We start from the raw sequence: 23,649 nt of genomic DNA on the forward strand, positions 1-23,649 counted from the left end.
TCCACGCAGGGTGGACCCGGGAAGCGAACCTGGGTCTCCTAACTGCGAGGCAGCAGCGCTACCACTACGCCACCGTGCCGCCCGATTGTAACACATCTGCCAATACAATTAGTTTTGAGTCATCTACAAATAAAACTAGCATTTCATTCATATTTTAATCCAGATCATTTGGTCTGAATACTGACTCAAAAGTACTCAACTTCCAACATCAACAGATTCCTAAAAATATCCTTGTTTAAAGGCCAATGTGGACAGCACACATAATCCATACCACAAGAACCCTGATGATTGGTTTGTTAAGAGGCCTGGAAAAAATCAAGCTGGATAATATCCTGCACAATTAAGCCTTGCATAAAATTTAATATTAAGAAAACTGGACTGGTTAAATGGCGACACTAAATGGTCTCGGTGTGAATGTGTCCTGCGACGGACTGGCACTACTGTATGTCTACAGATTATTCCTGCCTTGCCCACTTTGCCTACTAGGTTAGACGCCAGATCCCCAAGACCTTAGATTGGATAAGTAAGTTAGAAAATGATGGCTCTCTCGCGTCTAAATCAATGTTACTTTCTTATCTTCATTTATTGGAATTTAATCGCCATAATAAACAAACACCTTAATAGTTTCAGTCTTTTATAGCACATGACTTATCATAGTATGCATATTGTGTAGTAGAATTAGAATATTTTCTTTTCCTGTTATCATATTATTGGATACTACACAGCTATAAAGCTCACAATATAAACAGAAGAATATTTCTTTATTACCATCTTCATTCTGTATTGAAAACAATTCAATTTCACCCCATTCTCATACTCTTATAATTCTGACCCAAACAGTGTTGAAGTACTATAACATAACAAGTGCTTTTTCAGGGTTGTGGGAGGAAAGCCAGAGTACTTGAACTGTTTCTCCATCTACCTTTGCACAGTTCATATGTCCAAATCAAGTGGTCCGCTCATAGCCCAGTGGCATTGCATGATAGGTTTATCTGTGTCTCTGACTTGGTAACTTGGTCTGATTAGTGTGTGAGAGTGAGGAGGAGTGTGCCAAGTGACAGACTAGCAGCATGGGCAGTGTTTATTCCTACCTTGTGTCCATTGTTGTTGGGACAGACACCAGCTGCCTGTGAACCAGAACTGGATGAGCAGGCAAAACAATAGATAGATGGAGATTTTTGATTACACTGTACTATCATCTCCGACTCCACTGCCAAAAACAAGTCAAGTTTCTGACAAACCTGAAGAATATTAGGTCAAAGTAGTTCATGTATGCGTAACTGCAGTTAGATATTTGGCATTGTATATATTGAACTCCCAAGTTAGCAGTTTGTTGTAAAAGAAAAGGCTAAAAGGTAAGGTGCTTAAACTGGGATGTGTGGTATCAACTGTGACCTCCATTCAGAAGAATAGAAGTATTACCAGGGAGTTAATCGTCTTTCATGGGGTCTGTCATATATTTGATGGCTCTCGATGTAGCATCCAGCATCCACTCAAATGCACGCTTCACATATGTGGCTTTCTTTTTTTTGGCTGTGCGCTTTAAAGCTCCCCTTTCGATCTTCCATTTTTCATTGTCATACAATACAGCAAACAGCCTAAACTCTTTGTAGTTCCATTTCTAGAATGCAAAAAAGAAAAATTATTACAATACTTTCGATATTCTATATGGGAATATTCCATCCCATTAAACATGTTAAAATTAAGTAATTCTACAGTAGATTTGTGCCTGGCCCAATATTGCACCCCATTCTTCTGGTCCTCCATGACACCAAGTGGGTTTAAAAATGTACAATTTTAAGAAGAAGTTTTTTTTTTTAATTCGTGATTTGGGTGATAAGTGTTCAATTGTAAAATCCTTCATAATGGGGTCTTTTATGTGCCTGGTGTGAGTCCAATACGCCTGTGCCTAACTTTTGCCTATGGAGTGATGTATGGATCACAAGAAATCTCCGCAAATGTGCGTTCAAATTATGCAAAATTGTTAACACTTGTTGTGCTCATAAGAATTACTTAGAAAACGCTTTGGAACTTTGTTTTTTTTTTCACCCAGTGTTGTCTTAATGTCGTTATTCAAGACCTCCAGTTTGTTGAGTCTTTCCCTCTATTTGTGGCCTTCTACACCCCAATTTTAGGCCATTTTTGGATCATAGTTATTCCAGGAAATTACATCCTTATGACAAAGAGTAAACAAATGAGTGACTTCAGCAAAAATGATCAGAAGGACTTGGAGCTGTCCACGGCACACCAACCTGCCCAAGGAGTCCTGCCCCTAAAGGGATACAAGGGGTCAAAGTCACTTCTGTTCACAAAACTACAAATAGTATAGGCATGTGGAGTGCAATTTTATGTTACTTTGAGGTTGCTGATCATGAATATGATCATTTTTTTTGATATTTATTCTTCACTGATGGTCCTAGTGTTGTTGTAAGAGACACTTTCGAAAGGATAAAAATGATAAAATATAAACAAAAGCATGTGGGGTATCGTTTTAGACTATTTCAAGGTCAACGATTACAAATTTGATGTTATTTTTGATTTTGGACCCTTCACTGGGGATCTGGCCCTCTATGGACTTAGATAGATAGATAGATAGATAGATAGATAGATAGATAGATAGATAGATAGATAGATAAATAGATAGATAGATACTTTATTAATCCCAATGGGAAATTCACAGGGGGGTGAAAAATGAAAAATTGCTTTTTGCATTTGAGAATATTTAAACATTTAATCTGACACAACTATTCTTGTTTATTATGTACAGTACTTCTACCTCATGAAGTAAATCATTACATTTTATGAATAGCTCAAATTAGGGCAGGTTAAGCTAATTTAAGATTTTTTTTTACCTTATTAAGATCACACTTCAGGTTTTAAAGTGGCCAGGGCATGACTGTCATTGTTAATAGAAACAATTTCAATTTTAGTGACTGAGAGAACAGATACTTGGGATCAACAGTACAGAGTAATGGGGATTGTGGAAGAGAGGTGAAAAAGAGAGTGCAGGCAGGGTGGAATGGGTGGAGAAGAGTGTCAGGAGTCATTTGTGACAGACAGATATCAGCAAGAGTGAAAGGGAAGGTCTACAGGACGGTAGTGAGACCAGCTATGTTATATGGGTTGGAGACGGTGGCACTGACCAGAAAGCAGGAGACAGCTGGAGGTGGCAGAGTTAAAGATGCTAAGATTTGCATTGGGTGTGACGAGGATGGATAAGATTAGAAATGAGGACATTAGAGGGTCAGCTCAAGTTGGACGGTTGGGAGACAAAGTCAGAGAGGCGAGATTGCGTTGGTTTGGACATGTGCAGAGGAGAGATGCTGGGTATGTTGGGAGAAGGATGCTAAGGATAGAGCTGCCTGGGAAGAGGAAAGAGAGGAAGGCCTAAGAGAAGGTTTATGGATGTGGTAAGAGAGGACATGCAGGTGATGGGTGTAAGAGAGCAAGATGCAGAGGACAGAAAGATATGGGAGAAGATGATCCGCTGTGAGCAGCCGAAACACAAAGAAGAAGTGACTGAGAGAACAGAGGTACAGTATAGGTATGTGTATCTGACTTGTGATTGGTTGTGGACAGATGTAGAGTCTTAAATGATATTTAAATATAATGTATGCCCTAAACAGCATAAATCTGTGACATGAGTGCACCTCTTTAAAAAGCTCATGTGTCACACTCTATGGGTTTTGGCTCCACTGTTCATTTTGCACATCTGAATTGTAACCCAAAGTAAAAGCCTAAACCCAATACCTAGTGCTAACTGTAAAGAATTTAGTTGTGATAAACAAGGCTTTTTGGGTGTTTTTAAATGTGAAATATATGTCTGTCACATTCTTTCTGTCTTGCAGGGACCTGGTGACCCTTATTTCCTATAGCCAGGGTCATAAAGTAGTTTTTTTTAGATTTTTTTACTTTAAAAGTATGCATTGCATTTGAAATCTCCCTCTAGTCTGCTTTACATTTTTAACATACTCTCACTTGCTGAGTCAGAGCCTTGTGTGCCAGCATTCAGGGGTCAGTAGCAACCTGATGGTACACCAGTCCATCTGTGTCACACTCACTCACACCAATCAATCCACCAACACTTAGGTGAAAAGGTGTAAACTCCATGCAGACGTTGACCTGATTAGGAATGAGACCCTGGCGCTGTGAGGAAGAAACGGCAACACTGTGCCACTGCCCTGACCACATGAAAGTCACCTGCACTGAACAACACCATTAGAATTCACCGCAAAGGTAAGTCAATAATTATTCACTTTTTTTGGGTTGGCTGTCCAGTTTTTCCCCATGCACATGTACACACGGCGTGTCTGTGCTCACAATGATAAAGTTTCGATCTTAAATCAGTTTCTTTTGGCATTTTCTAGGAGTAAACATGCCTTCTCCTCCCTTCATTTGCAAAAAGAAGAACAGTAAGCAGTGATCACTTTTTATGAGCTGTAGGTGGTGGACGTGGACGGGTGTCCCGCTCCTTCTTTGTGCTCAACACTTGCCTCTGTATTGTACAACAACAACAACAACAACATTTATTTATATAGCACATTTTCATACAAAAAGTAGTTCAAAGTCCTTTACATAATGAAGAAAAGAAAAATAACAGACAAAATAAGAAATTAAAATAAGGCAACAGAAAGTCTTCTGTGGATTTTGGCCCTTTTAACACCTTCACCCCATAAAATGTGGATCATTGCTTACTGTTCTTTGATGCATTCACTTACTGAACACGGTTTTTGATTTAGTGGTGTTTGCTAAGCCCACTAATGAGTTCAAGGATCTAACGCTTCAGAGATGAGACACGACTCCATCACTCCATCCTATTTATGCACTGTAGGCAGCCGTGAAGTTCAGCTCAGATAATATTGAATGTATCACTGAGGTCTGTGTGTTTGACACGTATTGCACTTTTACAATTTGCTTATGAAATACTCTCCTTTCATGTACCAAATATATTTTATTATTATTACTATTATTACTGTTTTACATTGCTTGGTTATTCCTTCTATTATGTATTCCAACTTTGTGTGTTCTTTATTGTGCTATATCAGTCTGTGATACTCCTTGGTCTCTGCCAGGAGAAACGTAGATAATGTTTTTGTATGCTTAGATATTGAGGTGCTTTAAATTTTTTACAGCAAGCCTCTAATAAGACACAGAATGGTTTGTTGTACCAAAAACAAAGTTATCTTAAAGTTACAAAATATGTTACCACACCCTAGTATTTGAGACACTATCACTTCTAAACTATCACAGCTGCTGACCTGCTCAACCCCGGAGCTTTTGAATTTCGGCCCTCCATAACTGGCCATCCATCAGTGTTCGGCACACTCTGACAGCATCTGGAGAAGAAAACAGCTAGAGCACTGTGACCAGTGCAGCTTTCTGCTGCCTTCATTTCCATGGACTTGTATAGTGGGTTTCCTAACTGTGGATTGCTGTGAAAATTATTTTAATACAAACTATTACTGTTGTGATTCATTTTTACTATTATTGTTATTTTGTCAGAATTATGACTTTGAGACAACACAGTAAGCAGAACAATTTTTGCCCTGTGCATTATCCGGCATCGAACCAGGGCCATTTGTGGAGCTAAGTCTTCTTGCTCATTCACATCCAGGCCAACTTGGAGTCACCAGTTAATAACTTGCATGTTTATTTGGGATTTCAAAGGAAACCAAAGAAAATTTATGCCAACAGGTAGGGTGTATGCAAGCAACACATTCTAACTAGAACTCACAGGTCTTACCTTATTCTCCAGCAAATCAAAATAATTAAACATCTTTTTTGCTTCGGTTTTATTAAGACCAAAAAGGAATCTCGCATCCAGGAACTTGTCAACAGTGATGCAGCGCTGTCCATCCAAATCGATGAGCTGAAACAGCAACATTGTATGGCGAGTCAGAATTTGCTCCACTTTGTTGTTCTGAACATGGAGGGAAGAAAAGTGGCAAAAAGCAAGTGTGAGTTTTCTTGTTCCACCTATCTACAGTAGCACATACATACATACATACAGTAGCACATACATGGCATGAACGTGTACTTTTCAGACACTAATATATATATATATATATATACTTCGGTGGGTTGGCACCCTGCCCTGGATTGTTTCCTGCCTTGTGCCCTGTGTTGGCTGGGATTGGCTCCAGCAGACCCCCGTGACCCTGTGTTCGGATTCAGCGGGTTGGAAAATGGATGGATGTATATTTATATATATATATATATCGTAAAAAAAATCTTGGAAGGCTTGGAAGGAGATGAGACGTGATTTTCTCGGAGACACTTTAACACAGTGAGACAAAAGGACAGCTGCTGCACAGGCTTTTAAATGATCGACACACAGCGCAACAAGCACAACACGCAGCTCAGCAGCAGCAAGACAGCAGCTGATCCAACCGCATCTCCTTAGCGTGTGTTCAGCCCCCACTTCACAATGCGAGCAGCAGAGATGTGAAGTGGCTGGTGCGCAGCTCGCCCCGGGGGGGGGGGGGGGGGGATGTTTGGCCCGGGTTGAGGTGTGGGGGGGTGGGGTTTGGTTTAGCAAAGCAAGCAGGGGGTAACACTTTTAATCAATGAGTCTTAATAGTGGCACTAATTACTTGTAAGTACTGATTGGGACAAGCTCCTCATTCAGTCATTGTCAAATTTATTCACTTAACATAAACTAGTAACTGGGAGGGACAGTCCAGGTTGGCTCATACTGCCAAAATGCCTTTAATAATAATAATTCTTTGCATTTATATAGCGCTTTTCTCACTACTCAAAGTGCTCAGCAATTGCAGGTTAAGAGCCTTGCTCAAGGGCCCAACAGAGCAGAGTCCCTTTTGGCATTGATGGGATTCGAACCGGCAACCTTCCAATTGCCAGTGCAGATCCCTAGCCTCAGAGCCATTGAACCCAATATCTTCAATAACATGACCAGGATGAGCCAGGCAAATAAGGACACAAACATCCAAGAAGTAGGTGCAAAGTGCATTTGTGCTGTTATTCTCGAAACAATAAATAGGGTTCCAAACAATAGTGTTGAGCAGATCTTCATAATAAATAAAGTCAATAAGTACTCCATGATTAAACCCAGTGCTATTTAGTGGAGGGTAAAATCACAATAAATTATCCAAACAGTTTAAATCCAACATGGGAAGGTAAAATCAGCACTTTTTTTCCTGCACTTTCCTGGTCCTCATCAGGACCCACTGACCCACCCTTCCAATCTGCCACTCCTTCTTGGACACCATGCCCTTGTCTGGATGCTGCCACATTGGAACCCCTTCCTTCTGATTGCTCCCTTGGGCTTCCTTGCCCTTTTGCAAGCTTATGAACACAGTCACCACCTGAAGCTCCTCCAGTCCTCCACACTGCTCCCAGTAAACAAATCAGCCATGCGGTGCTGTCAAACACCTCCGTTCACTATTTACCTCCTTCTCCTTTGTTTGTGTCTGTTTTCTTTTCCCCTCACTACTCAGGGTCTCCCCTTATACCTTTGTGCGTGCAGCATTCTAATTACCAGCAAGCCATGGAGTGCCACTGTGGAACTAGCGGTCTAATTAAGTAATGAGCTCGCTGTCCATGGTGCACACTCCACAGCCACCCAACTCCACAACTGCGCACACACCCACGGAACTTGATCAGACTACAGTATTGCCCCCGAAATCCGAATGCCTGAGAACTCGAACAACTTGGAATCCAAATGAAAAATCAGAGCAAATTTTGCCCTGGAATCCGAACGCTGCTTTGGAATCCAAACACCCAGCATGTTGTTTGTGTGTGTTTGTGCGTACGTTTCCCCAACGCTCGGGCCACCCATACGCTTTGTCATTCACTTTGTTGTCGGAAGCTGTAGTGAAAGCTTCATGTGTGATTTTTGCTGCTATATTTGCTGCTAATTTTATTCTTTTGTGCCTGTTTTGTGTTATTTTTTTATATAATAATAAGAGAGGAAAATAATTGTAAGAGGAAAGCTGTTAGAGCTATAATTGAAGTTAAAAAAGATCTTAACACTAAGCATGAAAGCGGTACACGTGTGGCTGATCTCGCTACTATATTCAGGATGCCTAAATCAACTGTACGATTCTGAAAAATAAAGAAGCTATCAAAGCAGCTGATGTGGCGAAAGGGGTTATGACACTGACTTCTAGGAGATCAAAAAGTATGGAAGAGATGGAAAAACTCCTCTTAGTTTGGATTAATGAAAAACAGGTTTTTATATTTTTAATTTTATTGATTTACATTTTTATTAAATTATTATTTGTTAATATTTTACCTTAAAATCCAGTGTATTTACTGTTAAATTCATTTTGAAAATTCGAGTTTGTAGGACCCAGGAACGGATTAATCCAGTTTCTATTATTTTAAAAGGGAAAAATTGTCTTGGAACTCGAACGATTTGGAATTCAAACAGGGTTCTGGAACGGATTAAGTTTGGATTCCAAGGTATCACTGTATTTTTTAAAAACTCGGGCTGCCATGGACCTTTAACATCACACTGCATCGAGTAGTCCATCCTAGATGGGGTGCCAGTATACTTCATTAACACCTCCATTCCTAAAGTCCAATCTTGGAGCAATGCTAATAAAAAGCTGCATTTGTAAAAATGAATTGAGCAAGCCATACTGTCGCATTTGAGTCGATACGTTGGTCCAGGTTACTAAAACTACATTCAGACTGCAGTTAAAAGCAACTCACATCTGATTTTTGGCTCATATGCAATTTTTTAATTTGACTGTTCAAATTAATATTGTAAGTGATTCAAATCTGATATGAGTCTGTACCAATATCTGTCCTGAATTGGCAAAATTATTAAAATGAATTTATCAGACAGATGCTACGTAATCAAGAATCATGAAGAGCACCTACAAGGAGACTTCAAATTATTTACAGTGCAGGACATCTGTATGTAAATTTGTTAGCTCATGATAGCAAGTGTTCAAAGCTGCTTTGAGTGGGATCATTGCTGCCGGATTTGCATGAGGAAACCTGTGGACGTGAGAGAGGAGCCACTTGGCAACACAGCCTCATTTCAGAAAGCATGTAGCAATGGGAATGTGTTGTCAGGCTTTCATTCCTTTTTACAGTTCACATTTCTCTAAGATTGAATCTTTGTAGCATGAGTGAAAAAATAAAATTATTATTTAACGGCAGCATAAACAAGTTTGTTTAACCCACCAGCCTAACAGGAAGATTACAGGGATAAAGAAAACATATTTAATCTTTCCCTGCAGCCCTATAAACATATAAATTAATGTTTTAAATTAAATTTAAAATAAATAGCCTGATATAATCACAAAATTCAATTAAATCAAAATACAGTATAACAATTATCTTTAAACATTTACCCCTAATTTCCTTTCACTGTATCCTAATCCATGTATGAGAAGAAGGCAATATCACCTTCTAGTCAAAGCACAATGTCACAAGAGTTTTCCAGTGAGAGGAGGCCTTATTTATTATTATGCAGGAGAGAATGTGAGATGGTGGTGAACAGCAAAGAACAACATTTGTGGAGTTTTAAAGAATCTCCTAATATAAGCTCGCTTGAGAAATACTCTTTCTTGCAGTTAAATCAGCTGCTAGTGATGCAGTAAAAGCCTAGAGCTGCAGTTTTCTTGCCGTGTTACTATACTACACCAGTCCTCAAGTTGTTCTTGTGATTGTTGGATTATTATTTACCTGCCACATTACCTGTCAGTTGAAGATAAGAAATGGAGTAAATTTAAACATATTTGCTATTTCTTGCCCTGTGTGCACCTTCATTTGCCTTTTCTTGGTAGCCTTGTGTGTCTGAACCTCTCAATATCATTCCCATACAGCCTGCTTCCGAGTCTTGCTTGCATTCTGTCTGCTTTTATACTTCATATCTTTGAAGGCAACTCTCAGCGTGCCTCCTACTCTTTTTCTCCTCAATTCTCCTTATTCTCGTTCGATTGTGTCATCAAAGCCAAACTGACCAATCAGATTGCTCTGAGGGACTGGACACACACAGACCATAGCTTTTTATTATGCTGATGATGTTATAGCATATTTTTTTTTTGCACAAACCTCCATCAATGTTCATGACAAGTGGACACCCATGAACTCATAGTGCTATAATTAAATTTTCACAAAGGCTGTAGACAAAAGGAAGGATCAAAATGTGATGTGCATTCCATGTAGCAGCAGAACAAGTGTTGTGAGGTTGGCAGTGGTAATTACAGTACCACTTTGCACCCATTCATCATAATCTCTGGGTTTTGTCAATAAATATTAACAATAGAGTAATGTTTTTGCAAGTTAATAGAGCAGAACAGTAGGTGAGCATGCTAATGGACTGTACATAGAGGGACAGAATTACCTACATACCTGTCTAGCAAGGAGAATGCAGAGGAGCACATACACCGCCTCAAAATCTACCTCTCCTTTGGCATTGCCATCCAACATGTCAAAAAGCCACATAATCCTCCAGTTGTTTAAATTGGTAAAATGGTGAAGGAAGTGATAAAACTGAACATCTGAAATAGAAAACAAAGGAGCTCAACGTAAAGGATCTTTATATAGCAGCATATGTGCATCTATAAAGAAAAGGCCTATAAAGGTAACTGCTTCATGTTTCCATGGTTCAATAACTGACCAGTTTAGGAGAAGCTGTCTTCTGTAATCAAATACAAAGGACAATAGGACAGCAGGTATGGGAAGCATTAGGTGTTATCTGTTCATTTTTGATCCCATTTAATCCAGTTCAGTGTCAGAGAGCCTGAACCAATGCTGGCAGCATCGGGATAAAGTAGGAAGCCATGGTAAGGCGCACACACACACACACACACACACATGCATACTCACTCATATGGATATGTTTAAAATAGGCAGCTTAAAAATATCTGAAATGGAATATAATTCATTCATTTAGCACAGTATAACAAGTATTAGGGAATGTTAAGTTAAGCAAGCGGAGATTAAAAATGACAATTGTGTTAATTATTTATTAATTGAGAGCAGTGATAAGGTACAATACAAAATCTATTCATTTTTTATGAGTAATAGATTAGATTAAACAAGTCAAGGGACCCAAACACACACACCCACAAAGGCAAAGTAGAATATGCCACCTCTTCAAAGGCTGGCATTTGAACTCAGGAGTCTGAACCTAACAGGCAGTAGCATTATGTCAAGCCACGTCAAATTTAGTTTGTCATTTACAAATTCCACACACGGTACAAGAAGTAGTGAAATGCTTAGTTGCTAAGCTCCACTGTGGCATAGTGCTGCCAACTAGGAATGAGCAGCTTAAACAAACACTCCAGAACTGTGAGTACTACCAGCTAGTTAGCCTGATTAATGAGCACTTTGTACAAAACTGTTACTTATGAATCAAACACCATTAAAGCAGGAGAGGAGCAACATGTTTATAAGGTTATTGTTGTCACACTTACAGAGTATGCTGAAATTCTTACGTGGATGTGTTAATCAATATGCAACATGTCGCATCTCTCTGGCACTATAATTACCTGGAAACTTCTATCTTCTTTCTTTATAAAGCTATATGGGCTAAATACTAGATTACCATTAAATACCACTGGATTAGTAGGAATGTCAAGCACTGGGCTTTAACAGCGGAATATGCTTTAATCATGGCCCAACTTGAAAACTGTAAGTGGTGACCCAGAGTAGAGTTAAGGTTCATTACAGTAGGTCTGTAAACAGCCAAGGACTTGGAGGGAATCTGCAACACCCCATTGGTTTCAACCACTGGGACTTACGGAGAACTGGGAAGTAATAAGTGCTTCACTGGCATGTAAATAAAACTGTAATATGACAGGTAAATGGAAAGCACTGAAATTATTTTAGAACCATGAAAATTGGTGAGTTTATTAAAGTTATAAAGAAGGAGTGAAGACAGAGCCAGTGCTTTCAAGGACAGTAACTCTGGCTCTTCAAATAGGAAAGGTAATGGAGGGACTGAGCGCAACTGAATTTGTCACCACTTACACAGTGGGCATATGTTTCAAAATAGTCTGATTGTTTTCTTTGATGAAATTACAGATCTCGTAGATCACTGGAAGATAATTTCAGATTATTTGCAATTCTACACAATCCGAATTGCTGCGTGTGAAATAGAAGCAGGTCTGTATCCACACAAAGCAAAACTGATGGCTTCATTTGGACACTGTCACATATCTTAACCACATACCCATAACGCTTGTATCCCATTCTGTGTCCGTGTGTACTCATTAAATGTTTTCTGTTGATAACAGCAGCCCATAGTTGAAGTTTTGCTTTGCGCCCTCCCCCACTGTAACTCATTGTCTATGGGGGAAGAGCGAAAGCTTTAGATTCGTCAAAAATTTCGATCTCTGATTTTTGATGGATATCAACTTTTTATGGACCCCTGATACTGAAAACATTGATATCTTGATAATGGGTGTGTGTCTGTGTGTCACAGTTTCTTGAGGAGGGTCTAGAGCTAAAATGGCTGGATGGAAAAATACTAAACTCGAAACTTAAACCTGTTATGAGATGATGATGTGCTGATTAGTTTTTGATACAAATGGTGCAAGAGAAAGAGGCACTCTAGAGGAACGTTCACATACTGTAATTCTGCAATTAATTACGAATTCTTCTCATCAATTTCTATCATAATGACCCTATTTTATGATCAGAAAGATCAGCATCAGAGCGGTAAATAATTACTGAAATGTTAATAGTATAGTTTGGGTAACTTGGTTCCTAGGGCACAAAGCATGCTTATGCTCACATTCGAATTTATTTTGAACTTGTTTCACAGAAGCACAGCAACAACAGAAGCAAATAATTTGTCCATTCATTCAGTCACCACATATGTATGGTGTGAATCAATACTTAGCATTTACACCACTATCTAAACCACATTAAATGCTACCATATTGAAATAAATCACATTTAACTGCTACCTTGGGTGAAGGAACATTTAAAGCAGATCACAACTACTGACACTGTAAACACTAGGAGAACCCTCGCATAATAGCCCCAAAGCAAGGACCAACACCAACAGATATAAAAGAATTAAACAGAGGAGATTTTAGATCTATCTGTCATGTAGTATAGTGGTTAAAGGTTTTTTTTTTGTTCCTTATTTCACCTTATACAATTTCTTGTATTAGGAATTTGTTACTTTTCACATACCCCTTGGGGTCAGAGCACAGGATCAGCCATAGTACGGCGCCCCTGGGGCAATTATAGGTTAAGGGTCTTGCTCAAGGGCCTAGCAGAGTAGGATCACTTTCGGCAGTGACGGGGATTTAAACCGGCAACCTTCGGGATACCAGCACAGATCCTTAGCCTCAGAGCCACTGTGTGAGTATGAACAAGAGACTTAACCTGCCTATACTCCAAAAGAAATGTAACTAATTGTATCATAAATGTTGTAAGTCACCTTGAATAAATGTGTCAGCCAAATAGGTAAATGCAAATAGTGCCTATCATCTATGTATCTATCTGTTATATAGTGCCTTTCATCTATATATCCATTTTATAGTGCCTTTCACATCTCTATCAATCTGTTTATATATCATATACTGCCTTTAACCTATCTATCTCTATATATATATAAAATCCAAAGTCTGTCTGTATGTCTGTCCGCTTTTCACGAGAGAACTACTTAATGGATCTATCATAGTTCACTTGCGGTACCGGTTTATTTGCACGAATCTGAGAGAGATGCAGCGGGTCGAGGGGAGGGGGATGGGGCCCTCCTCACTCACGCTCCAGTCTCAGGGCATATCTTACATCCGCTTGGCTAGCGAACGAAAGAGCTACTTAACGGATTTAGATCGGGCTTTTTTCTAGAATTTGCTTGGACATTCTGGTTGATTTTGTGAATTCTCTCATCGCACTAAGAATCATAGTTTGCTTGCAGGAGTGATATATTCGTGCTAATCCAAGACAGAGGTTGCAGACTGAGGGGAGGGGGGAAAGCGTGACGTCAGGAGTAGGGAGCCGGGCAGGGCCCTCCTTGCTGTTCTGTTTCACTTCTACGTGGGCAAAGCTGTGGGGGTAGTCTGCTATATAGTTCCTTACCTACCTCACCTAACTATATATCTGTATCTATCTCACATCATTTCCCTCAGCTCTTTGTAACATTTTACCATAGGATTGCCCCATGGAACTCCAGGAGCCATTGAATTAGAGCTCCACCTAGTGGCTCCAGGTGTACCTGTTATTTTAAACCCTGGGTTCTTAATATAAGTTACAGGCAGCTTTTTGTTCACCTGACCTAGGGAACTTCTGGCACATGTTTAATTACAATATAATGAGACCCTGTACCTCTGATCCTAGTCTTTCTTTTCCTTACACAACTAGAATCCTACTTAAATTAAATGACAGCTAGATTATTTGTAGTGTAAACATGTTAGGCATTTACTTGTATTTTCAGAAAGCTGATGAATTAGCTCCACAACTAGGGCAAAAGGCATTGTGGGAAACATCAAATAATTGTTTTACAGCTGTTGGAAAAGCATAGTAAAGCAAAGCAAGTTAGTAGGACAACTTTATCTTGGAGCGATGTTCAGAATGGTGGTTACCAGGGGTCTCAATTAGGTAGACTACTTTTGCTTATTGTATATAAATGACATAAACAAACATTGAAAATATGATAGTGAATATTGTTGAAGACTGGAAATTATTAATGAAAGCAGTTAAAACAGTCAAACTGGGAGTAAACAAAACACTGCCCTAATCTCATTCAGCTGAAAGAATCCTAACCCACCCTCTGTAACTCAATGAGAAAATGAAATTTTATATTATCAAACACTAGATAAAATTTTCAATTTACTTTGCAAGGAACTTCTTTGGAAAATTGGCATGAATTCATTTAAAATAAATCTGCTGTATTATTGCCAGCGTTTCTGGCTAACACCTATTGCTTTATGCAATATGAGGAAGTTTAACACATTATTTTATTATTTTATAACCCCTCTGTTCTGAATAAAGGTGGGGCTTTTAGTGTTGGGTAAGATGAACAAGTTGTGATTCTTTTTGTGACGTATTGAATTGATTGTGTTTTGGATTGAACTGACATTTTTTTGGTCGTTCTGATTATAGCAAATATGTTCTTGACTTTTATATTGTAACACTAATTTTGTAGTGCATATTTTTAGAAATTAATAAAATTAAATTAAAAAAATGCTCATCAAATCCAACAATTTCAAATAATCAGATTAGGTATGGGACCACTTGCCACAAACTTATACTGATATTGCATTTTAGCAATTATGGGCTATAGAAAGAAAAAATGACAATAAACACTCTTGTGGACAAACTATAGATTAGAATAGTTTTCAGCGTGAGGATTTTTCCTAAGTGGAAGGCCATCGTATGATGTGATATCAGTCATTATGTAACTGCCACTAAACTATGGTGCTGCATTGCATGTTTATTACCACATGTAATAACAAACATCACTGGACTCTGTCTATGTGACAATAATGACACTATCAAACTATACTTTATAAAGCAATATCCATTACGATACAAAATTAAATGCATACTTGACACAGCAATAGTTAATCATATTATCAGAGAAGGAAATAAGAACAATGGGATTAGAAGACTAGAAAAATTAAGTGATAAAATGTTCCTGCAACATTTTTCTTATCTTGGTTTAGGTGAATCTTTGGATTTTTCACCATTCATGTACAGCAGCCACTCCAATTATTGCCTTATGGTGTATGTTATACTTGCCAGTTGCTACCAAATTGATAGTGGTCCATAACTTTTAATAAAGGTCTTAAATTTTAATGATGTTAAAAAAAAAACTCAATCTGCTCCAACACAATGGGATGACATTACTCCTATACAACCCTAGGATAAAACTTTATATGTAGTTGGTTTTTAGAAGTACCATTAAATGCCTTCCTGTTGTGAACATCTAATAGTCTAAAGTAACGCAACAAAATACTAGTGCTTCTTATGGTAAGCAGGCCAAGGTCTCGGTGAGGTTGTAGTTCAATTAGCACATCTCCCCAAAGTTCCATGTCAAGTGGCACCTCTGAGAATCTGGGACAACAGACACTGGGCAAGATTCTTAGAAATCCCTATCACTCTCCTAACATTAATTGAATAGAAGAGCTTGCTAATGGACTACCTCTGTTTAAATGGAGGGCACTACCAAAGCACACTTTAAATGGGGGGTACAACAAAATTTAAATGGCTCAGTCAGCTAGCAAGGTGTATTAGTAGGTTATCAAATAATCTAAGTTACAACTGCTACACCAGTTAATTACCCATCTTCTTAAAAAATCCCCTTTTTAAATAAATCCAGTATGTATTAGACTGTACATCCACATGGTATATCCAAGCAGCAGATTCTTGTGACTGACAAGCACAAGGCCTGCCTCCAATGATGGAAAGATTTTTTTACAATTATGGCTTATTTAGAGTATTCTTGCGTGTGACATCTGGGACCATTTGTGACACTAGTTTGCTCATCCGTCCATCCATTTCTTACATAACAGGGATGAGAGGAGAGCAAGACTGAGAAAGGGAGAACATGTCTGCTGCTGTGTAATGTGATACCCACCCAGCTGATGCTTAAATGTCATAAGACAAGACAATTTCTCTAATGTTTAGCTGATAATTATTTGCTTCTGAGTTGAAGGCCGTGGATTTAAATATAAGCTTCTCTATGTGAGGACTTAAAATAGAGAGATGTGAGACCAAGAGCATTTAGGAGGCCTAGTCTTGCCCAGGATTGGAGGACTGAGGCTGAAGGTATCCCGATATGCAGACGACGTGACCTCGTTTCTTATGGATGATAGAGATTTGTTTAAGATTTGTGATATTTTTGAGATTTTACAGGAAGCAACAGGTTCCACATTAAATCGGGACAAGTCAGTAATGATGTGCTTTGGTAAAGGGAAAGAAAGAAGAGATGCCCTTTGTGGACTCTCAATTAACAATTGTATAAAGATCTTAGGCATCAATTTCTATAGGGCAGGAAGTGGAAAAAGAAATTGGGAAGACAAAATAAAAATGACAGAACATAGACTCAATTTGTGGAAAGGAAGAAATTTGACTTTAATTGGAAAGTCACTAATACTGTCCTCATGTATGTATTTGGGAACGTTTTTTCCTTTGCTTCATTATTTGGGGGTTAAGGTTAAATCAATGGTGTTTCGTTTTGTATGGGGATGCAGGTATGACAAGAGAAGAAGGTTTGATATGGAAAGAAGTGTGGAAAATGGAGGAAGGGATATCATAGATATTCAAATAAAAATGGACCGTGTTTTTTATTCATCTTTGTGTAATGCTTTACAATTAGGATTTGTACACAAGTCTGAATATTTCGTGGCACTATGGTTTACATTTGTAATGAGGACTTTGACGGTATAGTCAAATCTGACGGACACCTATGACTATGAATATGCAGCAAAAGTGAAAATAAAATACAAGGAATTTGCAGACTTTATGCTGCAAACAAAAAGTTGTATAAGGCTTTCAGGCATACAATGGAGGAGTAACAGAGTCTGAAAACAAAGTGGAGGTATGGAAAGTGGTACAACCAAAAGGACTAGAAAATAATTTAAAGGATTTAAACTGGATGATAGTGTGGTGATGATTATGCGACAAGGTTTGACACACAAAAATACATGTCCAACACCAGACTGTCACAAGGTGGAGACAGTCAGACATGTGTTTAGGGAGTGCAGCTGGACATAAGAAGTATGAGCAAATGTGACAGGATTATTGAATGGTAACAGACTCTTATTTTGTCATATGGGTTAATTTTGAAATGGGGGGGACTAGATGGAAATGCAAGAAGTGAAAGGGAGGTCTTTTTGATATGGCTAATTATCAGCTTAACAAAGAAGTACATATGGGATGCAAGGTGTATTATGATAAGAAGGTTTGTGACCACACATGTCCTGTGGGTAAAAAAACAATTTGGAAAACAAAATAGAAAGAAAAATAAAGAGAGATATTGAGAGATGGAGTTTCACAGCTGCAAAGGAGAGATGGAAAGGTTTGTGGTTAATGGGAGAGAGAGAGAGGTTAGGAGCACGTGCTGATAGAGTGCATTGTCGCACCCACCACATGACGAGCCACCTCAGGATCCCAGAGTGGGACCCGAGTGCAGCCATGCAATGGGTGACACCTCAGCACCACACTACTTCAGATGGAGTGGGACAGTGTGAGGTTTTTTATGGTGTCTGGAGTGCCAATGGTTTCTCCCTGCAGGTTGGAGGGCCTACATGCAGGGCTGGATGCAGAGTAACGTCATACCTAGGATGGAGCAATTGCAGCTTAAGGGCCTTGCTCAAGGTCCTAATGAAGTAGTCACTTTTGGCGTTTACAGGATTCGAACCGGCAACCTTCCGATTACCTTGCCTCAGAGCCACCACTCTGCCCGGTTAATGGGGAATGGGAATTACACCAAAATATATGTCAATAATAGGAATTCTTCATACAATGTATCGGGAATAGAGGTTTTAGGTCAAGAGATGGAAATGTAAAATGAGTAAGACTGTTATATAGTAAAATGTTAATGTCATCGGTTGTATTTTGTAATGTGTAAATAAAAATTTATTTTTACGATGAGACCAAGAGCGACTCTTTGCCTGTGACAACTGGGGGCCCATTCTAGTATGACAAGCACACCAGAAACAAAAAAAGAGATCCGGCCACATTGTAATATGACACCTTCTCAGCCTCAGTACATGTCAGAAGCCATCCATCCTACCTGGATGATGTCGGGAAACTGGCATAAAGTCCCAACTTGGTTTGGAATTTGAATGATACTACTCAAAAACGTAATACTGCATGTCTCTTTCATTCATGCACCTTATAAAATGTAAGGTAACGCTTTGAATTACTTAAATGTGCACATTTTATGCAACTCACTATTTATAAGGATCTAAACCAGGAGTGAGAAATGTTATTCCTGAAGGGCCAAAGTGGCTGCAGGTTTTTGTTTCAACCAAGTTGATTAATTAGAAGGCAATCTTTGCCAGTAACAGATCTTACTTAATTCCATGGCTCGTTAATGTTTTATTACACCAAATAGTGCATGATGAATATACACAGATGTAAATGGAGACTAGTTAGATGCAGAACGGCTGGTTCGTTTGTCATTTGCACTGTATATTAATACTAATAAGGAGCCATTAAAAACAGTGAATGTAGTTGTTACACAACTAAAATAAGCAATTAAAGGTTCAAAATCTTAACATAAAATGAAGCAGAAAATATTACTTGCACAGTGAGTCCTGTATTAGCAATAATTGACTTCTCATTAAGAAAATGGGATAGAAAAAATGACATTGTTCACCCCTGATCTAAAATAACAGTGTCAAAACAGTATAAAAATAACTGAGATCCAGGACATATCCAGTGTCTGCAGGCTTTGGTTCCAACCACTTTGTTAATAACTAGTCAATTCCTATTGATAATGAAATACACTTTGTTTACCTTCATTTTTAAATGACTGGCTTTTTAAAACTAAGAAACCCTAACTGCTTTCGTTCCTTAGTCAGGAAACAATAATGACACGCAAAGCGAGCCAGGACAACAAGCTGACTGATTTGCATTTGTGTGTAAATCAGGTGAAAGTCTGAAAAACATCAATCTGTTTTGGTCTGAAAACATTTTAATGGTGCCCTCAGAAAAAAGAAAAAACAATTTTGACAATGTCTGGTGTGGTAGAATATGAGGACCAGTAAGTCATGGAATGAAATAACTGGTTTCACTAATAACAAGAATTGGCTCCTAATTAAGAAAATGGTTGGACTTTGAGGTTCCAGTCTTAGCTTGTCACATGTTGCTTCACTTTGCTTCTCATTTTTGTTACCTGCTACCTAATAAAAAAGAAACACTTAAAAGGTCCGAATCTTAATAAGAAAGTCAATTAAAACTAACTAAAAGCTGTTCTACTGGTAGCAATAACTGGTTAATAGTGGGGAAAGTGGCTGGAACAAATGTGTGTGGCTTTCCAGGATCCGAATTTGACACCCCAATCTATACTCTGTGCTATACTTACACTAATCACAATATCCCAGAATCTGTTTGGTTACCAGATAACAGCTATAATACTCTTGGGGAAAAACTGAAAGATTATATATTTTACTTTACATCATTTTGTTGCTATGCAGCAACTGTGTCGCTCACATTCCCTTTACTTTGTTCTGGTCTGGATTTTACAGAAACAAACTGAGATGTACAACACAGCCACCTTATAGAAACTTCAGTGGAATATCCTGAGCAGCCAAACGATAACTTCAATCCAATGTGTTCAAGTACTTACAAATTCATTCATGCAGTCTTAAATACTTCTTAATACTACACACATTTTCATAGCGAGAACGTTATGTGTCACCAATCAACCGAAACTATAGGACGTTAAAGCTGAATGGAGTAAGCACACACAAACATGAGGACATTGCACAAACTACACGCACCTGGCCCATGTGTGATACTCCAGAATCCGGAACTGTTACACAGCAAGAGTTATCAAAGCCATTTACAAATACAAAGAACTGATAACCCCGACTCCGCAGCCAACTCTGTCATACCCGATTAAATCTAACAGACTTCGTTTATAATATCAAATAAAACGATAATATGAAGTCAATGATAATTAATACCAAGCATCACATAAAGACAGAGAATTCTCTGGATTTCTGCTTTTTATAACCGCGGTAACAGCATTTAAATAAATTACACAGAAACGCTTTATTTTTTTTCTACAGAAGCATAAGACATGTGCTAAATTCAGAAAAGAAATGGCAGGGTACACCCTTTGCGACAAAGCGGTATTTACAGTTTATCCCAAATACAAAGAAGGAAAAGCCGATTTGTTGGCTTGGTATATGGAATGAAAGGGAAACACAAGAACACGGCAAATAAATACAGTCCATAGCCTTGGCAGCCTTTTTTCCAAATTCGACTGTCACATATATTGTACGAAAATGTACAATCAGTACAAGCAATCAATAAATAAATAAATCAAGTTTCTCTGTTCAACACAAAACAAACTCGCTTCCGGACAGATTTCAAGTCTGACAGCTCCAACACTCTGCCACACTTTTACCGATTGGAGTTTACACAGAGGTTACGCCTTTAGCAGTATCCTGCTATATGATTGGTTAAAATGCACACGTCAATTACGGCTTTACGGGTTTGATTGGGTAGTATGCAAATTGTAGGTGTCACCGCCGCCTTACCTACCGAACAGAATTCTGGGTTAGTGTCAACGTCACGGAGTTGACAATGATGGCGACAGGGGTTCCCATGGATTTGTCTCTTTTAGATACGGGTGAGAAGGAAACCAGAGAAAAACTCTCATTATGGGACCACAGACCTAATGCAATGGCTCCGTTGACAGAGCGACAGATCGATTCGGTCCTGGAGATTCGGGCTGCGGCTGAGAACCTGCCACTCCCGACAGAGGTGAGAGCTAAACTGTGACTGAAAGACTTTTTTTTTTCTTTGCTGATGGGACTTGTCAAAACATCTGTTTTCATAAAGATAATAAACATTTGACTGCCTAAATTGTTGTCATTTGAAGGTTGTTTTGAAACAGTGGAGGACAGTCTGCAGGGCTCCTGAAGTAAAGCATTTTCAAGTCTTATTCACAGTTCTGTAGGTGTTCTTAACGTTGAGAAAAGTGTCCAGCCTGTTTGCACAGTTCTTATAAAATTGCGGACAAGTTTATTTTATTGCGATCAGTTGTTTGTCCAGTGCGGTTAGTTCGATTCAGGCAGTTTATCTAGAAATCCTGGTATCAGAAGCAGGCACTTCCTGATACCTTGTGCTTGCGATGTTGAGGATTTGCATGCCTCGTCCTAAGCAATGAGTTGTCTGCTTCTACTTCATTTTCACGTTCCCCTAGCGTTTGCCCGAGTTCTTGTCTGCGATCTCAAGGAGGTTTCCTCTCACCTTCTTAAAACATGTTGGGTTTAATCCGTCAGGCGACTGCATATAGGCCCCAGAAGAATAAGTTATTTTGTGTCTGTGCGTGCGCAACGATAAACTGGCATCCCACCCAGGGTTGGACTCATGTCGTAAACCCAGTGCAACTACTCATCCAGAATTGGAACACCTCGATGTGTAGAAGGAATAGACCTTTGAAACACGAAGAATATATATGTTCTGCGATCATTTATTCAGAATTTCTGCATGTAAAAATTTGTTCAAGAAATAAATCCGTGCACAAATGACGTTAAGTTAACTTCTATAATGCTAACATTTTACCTGGCATTGTACTAAGCAGAGGAGGTGTCCTATGAATTTTCAAAAAGCAGTTACTCCCTAATAGGAAACTAAAAGTGTCACAAGGAGAATTTGATCATGTGTGCTTGTCAGTTTTTGTGATGTACTTTATGTATGGATGTGATTGTTTTGTTAATCATATTATGAAGCATCTAAAAATGTAAACATTTTTTAATAGTTCTACACAAACGGATTCCAGAACTTCTATTATTTTTTAATTGAGTGCTTGTTTTTATACCTCCCAGCAATCAAAAGAAAATGCCATTCAAAGCAATAAATTGATCTGATTGATTTCCACACAGTTTGTGAAATGCAGTAGTTCCTCATGTCTGCGTAAATTGGACCTGCAATTAAGAAAGTTGAAATTACTGGTATTAGATCAGAGGTTTGTATTACTGATACTGATTAAGACAAATAGTCTGTGATTTCTGATAACCGATTTTTGTGACCGATAAATAGCACCACTCCTTGGGCTGGGAAAAATAAGGCAAATACGAAAATATTAAAAGTTATTTTATATTTTATAATAACATCTGCAAACAAATTAGATTATTTTAACTATGTGTAATAATAATGATGATAATAATAATAAAGTGTCAATTAATTTATAAAAATAACCATAAAAAGAAATAGCAACAACTTTATCTATTACAATATAACAGATTTGAACTATATCAGTATAAATAAATAAGATATTATTCAAAATTGTGAAACAATATTATATTCTGAAATTATCTGCTGTTTTTTAAATAGTAAATAAAACTTTTGTAAAGAAAATAAATTAAAAAAAAATTATTGTAAAGAGCAGCTTATATAAGTAACATGGTCAAACTATTACCCCCATTCCTCTGAAGGAAGGTTATGATGCAGGAAGCACTGCTTCACTGAGTTTCTGCCATGCAGAGAGCTCTTCTTATCCTTATAAATGTTGTCCATAACACTGAACATATGCTCACTGGGCACTAATAATGGTGGACAAGGCGAGTATCACTTTGACTGAGCTGAGAAGATCAGCTGAGGAATGGAGGGCAGGGCGCGGGTGCAGGGGACTAAAGTATCAAGTGCTTTTAATGTGTTTAAGTAATTGGGAGCGTTTTTGTATGAGTAAGTGTGTGAACTGCTGGGGTTCCACTTTTCTCTTTGCTCACGTCCCTTTCCATGCACAGCAAATCCTGTTTTTGTGATGGGCTGTGTTTTTCAAGTGAAGCTGGTCAAGTCTTTAGTGCCGCAAGCTTTATCAGATGCACCAGAAGCAAAAAATCAAAAATATTAGTAATAATGATGAACTCAAATGCATTTTAAGTACAAACGTACAAGTAGTAGAGCTTTGAACGTTTAACCTTCTGTAGGTTAGAATATATTTGAATATTTACTTATTTTTGAGTATTCAAACCATATTTTTTATAATTTGCCAGTCACAGAAAATTGCGTTATTAATAGGGT

The 23,649-nt window shown here is 38.4% G+C and overlaps 3 protein-coding genes across 3 annotated transcripts in view; 2 read left to right on the forward strand and 1 right to left on the reverse strand.

Moving 5' to 3' along the window:
* Positions 1-23,649, forward strand: part of LOC114650192 (kidney mitochondrial carrier protein 1) — an 88,943-nt gene that overhangs the window by 59,354 nt on the left and 5,940 nt on the right. The window lies entirely within an intron of this gene.
* On the reverse strand, positions 1,430-12,158 carry LOC127527539 (EF-hand calcium-binding domain-containing protein 9-like). The gene is made up of 4 exons (XM_051926608.1): positions 12,155-12,158; positions 10,330-10,478; positions 5,744-5,920; positions 1,430-1,621 (listed from the first exon to the last, which is right to left on the reverse strand). Exons 1-4 carry the CDS (start codon positions 12,156-12,158, stop codon positions 1,430-1,432), a joined length of 522 nt encoding a protein of 173 aa, XP_051782568.1.
* Positions 21,168-23,649, forward strand: part of cog3 (component of oligomeric golgi complex 3) — a 79,151-nt gene continuing 76,669 nt past the window's right edge. The window contains exon 1 of the mRNA XM_028799677.2: positions 21,168-21,384. Within this exon, the coding sequence (XP_028655510.2) occupies positions 21,205-21,384 (180 nt within the window). The 5' untranslated portion in view covers positions 21,168-21,204. The remainder of the gene's footprint in view (positions 21,385-23,649) is intronic.

Source organism: Erpetoichthys calabaricus, chromosome 4 (genome assembly GCF_900747795.2).
Source record: "Erpetoichthys calabaricus chromosome 4, fErpCal1.3, whole genome shotgun sequence".
Lineage (NCBI taxonomy): Eukaryota > Metazoa > Chordata > Cladistia > Polypteriformes > Polypteridae > Erpetoichthys > Erpetoichthys calabaricus.

Coding starts and splice junctions, on each gene's coding strand:
- LOC127527539 (XM_051926608.1), bottom strand. Junction 5,921..10,329: donor GCATTCTCCTTGCTAGACAG/GTATGTAGGTAA, acceptor CTCCATGTTCAG/AACAACAAAGTGGAGCAAAT. Junction 1,622..5,743: donor TTGATTTGCTGGAGAATAAG/GTAAGACCTGTG, acceptor TTTGCATTCTAG/AAATGGAACTACAAAGAGTT.